General features: G+C 40.9%; 1 protein-coding gene across 4 annotated transcripts in view; it reads left to right on the plus strand.

The window, feature by feature from the left end:
* Positions 1–4,994, plus strand: part of acap2b (ArfGAP with coiled-coil, ankyrin repeat and PH domains 2b) — a 45,202-nt gene extending 40,208 nt beyond the window's left edge. For all 4 annotated transcript variants that reach the window (XM_072389363.1, XM_072389364.1, XM_072389366.1 and 1 more), the window contains 3 exons: positions 30–140; positions 556–617; positions 3,929–4,994. In XM_072389363.1, the coding sequence (XP_072245464.1) occupies positions 30–140; positions 556–617; positions 3,929–4,032 (277 nt within the window). In that variant the 3' untranslated portion in view covers positions 4,033–4,994. The remainder of the gene's footprint in view (positions 1–29; positions 141–555; positions 618–3,928) is intronic.
* Positions 4,995–9,276: the final 4,282 nt, after the last annotated feature.

Consider the following 9,276-nt stretch of genomic DNA (forward strand, 5'->3'; position numbering starts at 1 on the left):
GAAAAACTAACTGTGGTTTTCTGTTGCAGGCAAGTTTGTTTATTCTTGAAACGAGGAGCAAATCAGAACGCTGCCGACATTGATGAGAAAACACCCCTGAGCATAGCAGTGGAGGCAGCTAATGCAGATATTGTCACATTGTGAGTGCGATTTTTCACTTTTCAATATGTTGGACTTGAGGTCCTGTGATTACAGAGTCGTCTACACAAAAAAAAAAAAGTTGTTGGACGTCTGTGTTATTGTTTAACTTGAAACATGCATAGATGTTTCAGGTCATTTGTAATAACTAAAAGTTTCTGTCTGTTCAGCTTGAACTTGGCTATGCTTGCGTGTCTGATGATCTCCCACAGAAAGCATCAGAAAAGCATCAGAATATCTTCTGAACATTTTCTCACACATTCCTCAGTGTTGGAGCGTTTGACACGATTAGGTTAATGACTAAATTCTCCTCCAATGTGTGGACAAAGCTGGTCAACTCAACTGCACATGCACTGACTTAATGTAGCTCACATTTCTGGCTGCCTGCAACTTCCTGTTTCTTTTCTTACTCCTCAGGTTGCGATTGGCCAAGATGAACGAGGAGATGCGGGAGGCCGAGGGTCCCTACAGTCAGTCAGGTCAATATAACTCCAACAGCCCCACCGAGATGCAGTACAGGAAGTGTATGCAGGAGTTCATTAGTCTGCAGCTGGATGAACCTGAATAGCGTAGAGTAGTAAAGCAATAAAGCTGAGTTCAGTTCACTTAAAACAGCGGATTAGATACAACATTGAATCATAACGCACAAAAAAACGCACATGCGCCATTTATTTTATACAATTAAGACAACTTTGCTTAGGGAGACCTCCAAGTGAGGAGGACCTTTCCTCCACTGACTGATTAGAGTGAACTGAGCCCAACTCTGCCTGATGTACACCTGCCATCCTGCCCTAACAAATCCAGCCTGACCGTCCCACTCCTGTCAGGAGCTGCACCAGCTCTGCACCGTGTTGCGGTCTAGCATCAGGTGCTGTAAAATGTGTTAATGTGACAGGGTTAAAGCCATCAGCTCTGAACTATACTGAAGAGTTTTGTTCCAAAGTGGAACATCCAGCTTTTGCTTTAAGTGACTGTTACTGATGTCAAATAACTGTTAGCACAAAACTGAAGGAAACAGCGTCACTTTGAACTCGTTCGTCCTTATTTTTAGATTTTGTATTAACACTTTATTTTAGAGGTTAAAAAAAAGGTGTTTTGATTTGTTTTGTTTTTTTAAACTAAAATACTTGTGTTAATGTGCATTCAACAGTCACTATATCTTTGCAAAAAAAATACCCAATAACTGCCACCAGTTTTCAGAAAGACGGCGCTTTGCACCACAGTTACAGGCAATAATCAAGACTTTTGAATGACATTTTCTACACCTGACCAGTCTGCAGAGGTGTGCTGTGTCTGTAAACTTTCTTTTTCAGTTGACATGTCAGAAATGATTTATGCACATTCCTGTTCATGGTTATGCAACGACTGTTCCTTTTTTTTTTTGTGACTGTTAAGTTCTCATTTTTTAGTCTTAACTTGCCTTCGAGGCCTGTTTACTTGTTTGTTTGTTGTCCAAACATGTTGCTGTTTTTACATGCCTGATCAGAAAAGGAAAAAAAAAATCTATTTTAGAGCAGTTTTCTTTTATAAAGATGACTCTAGGAGCTGTACTATAGCTATTCTTACTGTACATGTTGTAAATGATGATACATACCAGTCTGTGTGTGACAGAACAATAATAATAATTTAGAGCTAATGTGGCTTCACAGGGAAGAGTGCCATGAGGACTCTGTGTTCACACCCTTGTTTCATTTTTTGATTGTGCTGGATTTATTTCTTTTAATAAGGATATGGTGTCCTGGTTATAGGGAGTTAAGTGTGTTTGCTCGTTGCCCGTAATCATGGGAAATCCAAAACTGTAAGATGAAAAGGCCTCTGAGTGCCGTCGCATCAGTCGCTGGGGATGTTGGTGGCTTCTTTTTTTCTTTAATGTAGACGAATCATTTAGCAACGGTGTATCGTCAGGCAATAAGTGCAATAGTCTAGGAGAATATCTACAAGCAACCATGTAAAACTTTAATCACCTCCTACTTCCAGATTATATGCATCTGAACTGTGTGGGGGGAGCTTTGCAAAAAAAAAAATCTAGATCTTCACAAAGAATGTGGAACAAGATTTGCTGATTGCGAATGACTGATTGAAATCTACCCCAGTTTCATCGCTCGTCTCTCTTTCATGCTGCCCAAAATCCTCCGAGGGCTCCAAAGCACTTTGACTGAATGGCAATGGAAAGAAGAGCAGCTCCCCCTGCTGAACAACATGTGATGATTAGAATGGCTGATGTGTGTGTGTGTGTGTGTGTGTGTGTGTGTGTGTGTGTGTGTGTGTTGGAGTAGACATTACTGATTGTGTTTTTTTTGTGAAGAGTTTCTCTTAAAGATTTGTGAGTTTACTTGTGCTGACCACAGGAGGGAGGGCGGAGCTTAGAAATAGAGCATTTTGCTTCGGGGGCAGTGTGCGCTGCTGCTGTTATTAGTCTGGTTTCTGCTTCTTCAGATGGAATGTAGCTTGTGGTCACTTTTTGCTTTTTAAATGTGAGAATAGTTGGAACTGATTAACAAAAAAAAAAAAAAAAAAGTGGGAGTCAATTTATTTTTCTTACCGTTTCTGTTTAAGCACACGCTGTTACAGACGGACAGGAGATGCACGAGCAGCAGAGGGAGTTCTGGGTATATTACAGGGAGCGTAGTCATGCGTTTCCTGTCGCTGAGCGCTCCTCGTGTTGTTTTGCGAGAGGCTGCTCTTAGTTTCTGGCAGCGGCTCCGTCCTTAAGGGCCTCTTCATGAGCTCCTTTGATCAGCTGATAAATGAAAGGACTGAAGAGGGATATTCAGGTGTAATGAATGTGAGGGAGGAGTAACCTCATCAATCCTCCTTTTCCTTTTTATTAGAATCAGCTTTCTCAACTGAAGTGTTTCCACCAGACTCAGTGTGTAGCAGAAGTGCAGAGCCGTGGTTCTTTATCTTCGGGGTTGCTCCATCATTTTTGTTGCCATTTGAACAGTTTAATTCTATCATCCTTTCATGTGGGGAACGTAAGAGTTGTTCTAAAAGCCTGAAAGTTCTAAAAGTTTTCACCTGAGGCTCATTCAGATAGAGAATCACTTGTCACTATAAGACAAGGCTCTTCCTCTCCTGTTACGTACTCTTCTTCAGTGCTCTCATTCTCTTTTTATGTAAAGTTTCTCTCTGTTTTGTATTTGCTTTGCTTTTCTCACTCTCCTCCCCCAGAGTTTGTGCCTTTCTTCTGTTCTTTTATTTTTTTCTTTCTTTCTTTGGGGGGCTGAGGCCAACACAACTGTATTTTTGTACATAAACTCCTGCACTTTAAACACAATACAGTTGTTGACAAAAGCAAATGTCTGTGGGCTTTTCTTTCCGAGTGACTTTCGAACGTTTGCCTTCTGCCTCTTCTGTTCCTCCTTTCTCTCTCTGCCTTGTTCTGTTTCGTATTTCGAGCCACGCCGACACGCTTCACAGGTATGGCCAACTTTTTCTTTTCCATTCTTGTTGACACTGTCACTGCATGAGCCTCCAAACTCAGCATGTTTATTTATTCTGCTGCACACCAGCTTTCATGAGGAAGTAATTATACTTTTTATTGTTTTGGGCAAGGTATTTGTATGATTCTATTTCATGTAGTTGCAGCAAGGTGCTGTAATGAGTAGAAACATGGGCCCTCAAACAACTGTGATGCATTTTTAGACCTGATTGGTGATCCCTTGTCCTTTTTTTTTATTTTTTGTGATTAATTTATGAGCGATTCATTGAGAATTCTGTTAAAAAAAAATCTTTTTATATTGTGCTTTTGTTTTATTGTTGCCCATGCCTCTTTATCTTGTTGTTACAGGAGATGAAACCTACCAGGACATCTTCCAGGATTTCACCCACATGGCCTCCAATGACCCAGACAAGCTGAACCGCTACCAGCAGTATGACCCACAGAAGCCCTGACGGCCCCAAAAACGTTGCTCACTATCAGTCAGATAGACCCAAACAATGAGACTCCTGAGAATGACGGCCACTTTTCCTCCAGCATCATTTAGAAACGTCAGCTTTAAAGCCTGATGTTGCCGAAGCTCTTTCTTATCAAAGTAATGTCACTCGCAGTTTTCGCTGGAATCTGTGAGCACTTGGGTCAAAGTGAAGGAGAACATCTGTGAATGGAAAACCTCACTTTTTACACGTTATTATTCTTTTTCTTTTATTTTTTTTTAAAAACTGTGCTTCTCAGTAGGATCTGTTAGTGAATGGTACAACGTTGAAAGGATTTGCAAAGTCACAAGTGAAATGACGATTGAACTCAGCCGGAATGTAGAGCAGCCGTCGTCGGTCATTTTGACTCAGTTTAATTTGTCACATCTCGTTCCCTGACAGCCGAGCCGTAAAGAGAGGAACGTGACGGACTGTTGAGTCGCCTTTTTTCCTCTTTAGTAGGATTCTTTTTACGAGCATCTTCTTACAGGAAAGTTTCGCTTTAGAGAAATCTCTGCAGGCGTATTCATGCTTTTACTGGCACAATCCATTTTGTGTACATTTGTTATGGAAGCAAACCTGCTATTAATGCATCTGTGGTTTTAAATAGGTTTTTAAATGCTGTTAAATGTTGTTGTTTTTTTAAATGTTCCTCTGAATGATTTTTAAGTGTTAGTATCTACAGCTTGTGTCATTAGAAGGTTTTGGGATGATTTATTTTTCAGATTGAGTCTCATTAGATTAACAATGTGGAATAATAATGTATAAATGTAAGTGGCCTCTTGATTTTTCACTCATATCAGAAGAAAAGGAAACGCTTTTTTTAAGGGTCTGTAATTTCTAAATATGAACGGGTTGGAACGGTGTGATCTGGTGTTAATTACAGGTCATATTGCTCCAAAAAAAAAAGAAGAAAAATGCCCATTTAATGTATATAAAATGTCATCAAAGATTAGAAACACTGTATAAAAAGGACAAACCAAGCAAACTCACATTGTTGTTCTAAACTTTAGAGCTCAGTCAGCATAAACAAAGCCTTTTATTCTTCTTACCGTTATCAGCTGCTGGATGAGTTCATGCTGTGAGCTGCGTCATCGGTTTTCCGCAGCAGCAGTGCTCTGTAACATCTGGTTTATCTGGCAGAGGAGTGGATGCTGCGCATGCAGATCTTCAGTCACCAGCTCGCCGTGGCCCAGCCTCATTGGTCCGTTACTCACCCTGCAGAAGTAATAACTGATCAGCCCACGAGAAGGAATGAAGATGTTATCTGTCGACAGATACACAAACGGTAATGGGCCTCTGTTTCCAGTTAATCCTGTGTGAGCTGATAGCCCAACTGAATTCCTCTCTGAGATGACGGATCCTGACACAAACAGCAACTGCCACGCAGACGGAGTAATTATGCGAAAGTAATGCCGAGCGCGATTGGTGTTTACTAAGATGTCAGTGTCAGTGGGTTTGTACACACTTGTGATCAGCAGCAGGTGGTAGAAGCCGAGCACGTTTAACGCCTTTCGCAGAGCTTACAAACCAGGAAGTTACTTTAGAAATGACAGACCTGTAAAGTGGAGTGTTACAGAAATACACCACATGCAGTCTGCCGAGTGTCCACAGATGTGTGGAAATTCTGTGAAGGAGTGGGATTTGAGAGCGATGAGTGATGTCCTGGTTTAAATACCAACAAGTGGGTTCTGTGAAATCTTAACTGAGTTCTGCATCGCAACATGGGATACAATTCTTGTACATTTTGTACAGATGCTTCTGAAGTCTCAAGAAAATCGAAGTATGAAGTTAGTGGTACTTGAATAATTAAATAAGCTTTTGTATATGCTGTTCTTTGTATCCTTTGAAAAGTATAGCCCATTTTGTATTGCTTGTCTATAAACCAGTATATATGTACTGTATAATACACCTGTAATATGTAAGGACTACATAAAGAATTCACTTCTTAATGTTGATTTTTCCTTTGGGTTGATTATGAAGGAATGACATTGTTAGAATATATGAGAGGACTTCACAAACGGGTCGGGTGAGCAGGTTAGTTCAATGTGTGGATTTACACAAAAAAATATGTAAGGCATCACTCTCCTTTTTCTCTAAATTCAGTTTTTCTGCAGACATTTTTTTAAATATCATTGTTGGAGCACTAAAGAGCCTCCACCAGAGGGAGGACTACTATCACTCAGTCATACGTGGAGGTGAAGTTCTTTTATCTGGGCAGCCTGTACATGCAGCTCTCAGAGTTAGTTTTAAACTTCACCTGAGCCTTTAGTACTGTCAGTACACTCCCTTTTATTCAAAGGGTTTACATATCAAGACACTAAAAAAAAAAAAAGGTATATTACACCTTGTCATTATTTATGTACCAAAGGCTGAGTCAAGCTACAGTGGCAATGTGTGAAAAACACCCTTAAAGCTTCCATATCAATCAAGAGGGCAAGTAGAACAAAGTAAAGTAAAAGCTTGTTTATATAGCACCTTTCATGGACAAATGTCACAAAGTGCTTCACAGAAAAAGTAAACCCGATAAAATACACGACACCTAATAGATAAAACATAAATACAAGAGAGTCATAAAAGTACAAGTCTAACTAAAAGCTTCATGGAATACAAGTCCAAGAATCCAGACTAAGTAAAAAAAAAGAAGAAGGACACGGCGTTCCAGTCTGGAAGATCGATCTCCTCGAGTCTAAATCAAGATTGATCATCAACAAATGTTAGCATCTGTATAAAAGCAGACGTTTTGACATTTTGCTGGTTTTCGGAGCGTTCAGGCGTGTCGTAACACGATGCCTCGGAGGAAAGACATCAGCAGCGGTCTTGAAGAAACAACTGTTGCTGCCCAGGAATCTGGAAATTTCCTAGCAATTTGGAACCCATCTTTCTACAGAGAGAAAGATTATTCATAAGTGGAAAACACTGAAGGCAGCTGGCAGTCTTCTCAGGAAAGGACATCCTGGCAAGTTCATCCCAAGGTCAGATCAAGCAACGATCGCCACAAAAAACCCATTAGCTCCATCTCAGACGCCACAGGAGTCTTGCTAAGTTGAACAAACCACAAGACTTCTGGAACAATGTCCTCTGGACCGAAGAGATTAAAGTGAAGATGTTTGGTCATGATGCACAGCAGCATGTTTGGGGAGATCCAAACACAGCAAATCAGCACAAAGGCCTCATACCAACTGTCAAGCATGGTGGTGGAGGGCTGATTAATTGGGCTTGTTCTGCAGCCACGGGACCCTATACCAAAGTATTCTTCAGTCAGTTGAGAGGTCATGCAACAGGTTAATGATCCCAAGAACAGCTGCAAATTTGCAACAAAATATCAGAAAAAAAAAAATCACCATTATGTTGCGGAGAAAAGAGCAGTCGGACTCACCTTTTGTGGGGAATTTATTAACAGGAACAACATAGAAACATATCACATGGCAGCATACACAGAATCCCCAACGACAACAGTTTGTGAGATCCTCTTATACTTCCCGATAACATTCTGTGCGTACGTGGCCAAAACCCGGTCTGACCCTAAATAACGTGGTGTGAGCAGTGGCAAGGCCACACACACACACACACACACACACACACACACACACACGGACGGTGTCAAAGTGGCCCAGTGAAATTCCAGACTTAAACGTGAATGAACTGTTGCGGTGGAACCTTAAGAGAGCTGTCTGCAAACCTCAATGAACTGAAGGAACGTTTTAAAATGTAAAGTGGGCCAAATCCCCCCCCCAACAATGATGTGAGAGACTGATGACGGCATACTGAAAACAATTACTTCAAGTTTAATGCAAAAGTGGGTTCTTTAGGCCGTTAAATCATGACAAGTGCTTAGTTTCTCACTGTCGGTGTACCACAGGCTTCTGCATCTTGGCTGATTTTATGTCAGTATTTAATAGCATGGTTACGTACCTCAGGACCAGATGATTTCATGTAATATGGAAAAGCTTTGAATTGAAAGAGGGTGTGCTATCTATTTCACGTTTGTATATTTCTGCAGTGATTAGTGACGTCGTTCTGTTTCATCTGTTTCTAAGTGTCACTGCAGATTAACTTCTCAGCGCCATCATTAACTTCCACAGACATCTACAGACCATCGTTGCACATAAAGGGCCTATTCATACCGCCTCGGCCTCCCTTTGAATGTACATCGACGATGATCTGAACCTTTCCCCGTGCCATCAATACATTACCTAGCCTCATTCCACCTTTAATAATTACAGCTTGTTTATTTCTGCAGCTGTTTAAATGAAAGGCTCGCAGGCCAGCAGTGCCCACCACTTCAAATGAGTTACAGGCATCCGTGTGTATGTGTGTGTACGGGACTTATGTGTTTAGTCTGCCGCAAACTAATCTTCCTGAAAACAAATCATGATCATAAGCGCTACCGGACACACTTTTGTCAGCTCAACCTCTGAAACTCGCAGTGCAGTTTCGTTGCTAGCTGCTCCACTCCGCTGCGACTGCCCCGTCCTGTCTGAGCTTTAGCTGGCTGTTTTGTTCCAAACTAGATGAAAGTGAAGCAGGATGACGTGCACAAAGAAAGGAGCAAGAGGAAATATGCTGTTGAGCTCTGACTGCATGGTTAAAGGAAAATGTAACCCGCTTTGTTTATGCACTTTGTTCAGAAAGAAGTCCGAGGGTTGAGGACTTCAGAGCAGAACATCTGGAAATTTGAATAACAGCTTAACATTTATTTATCTTATTCATTTATATCATAATCTAATCAATGTGATGAAAGAATTAAGAAAAATACGTGAAATGATCATTTTGCAGAAACAATGTTGGAAGATGAACTTCATAGAACAACAGTCTCTATGTTTAGGTATTTCTGTTCTATACATGATTAACAAACATATGAACTAGAAACATTCATATTAGAACATTTATGGGTTTTTTTGTTAGCAGTCTCCAAATGTTTACTTGGATACACAGTGTAGTCGAGGCATTCTGCTACAGCCCTTCTACTTCAGTCAGGCCTTTACAAATGTAGCTCTTAGAGTTCTACATGTCAGATCTGGATTTTGATAATTAAGCCCCTCAAAGATGTTTTTAACTCCATCTAGAAGTTTGTAAAGTAAGTTGCTTCCGACTCGTTTCGGAGTGGAGACCCGTGATGATTGACAGCGATTTTCCAAGTTACGCCCGAGTGCGTGTGGCTCGGATGATGACAGGAATGTGGCGTTTTCTTATGCAGTGCCACTTGAGGGCTCGAACATT

Source organism: Leuresthes tenuis, unplaced genomic scaffold (genome assembly GCF_036924035.1).
Source record: "Leuresthes tenuis unplaced genomic scaffold, fLeuTen1.0.hap1 SCAF_7, whole genome shotgun sequence".
Taxonomy (NCBI): Eukaryota; Metazoa; Chordata; class Actinopteri; order Atheriniformes; family Atherinopsidae; genus Leuresthes; species Leuresthes tenuis.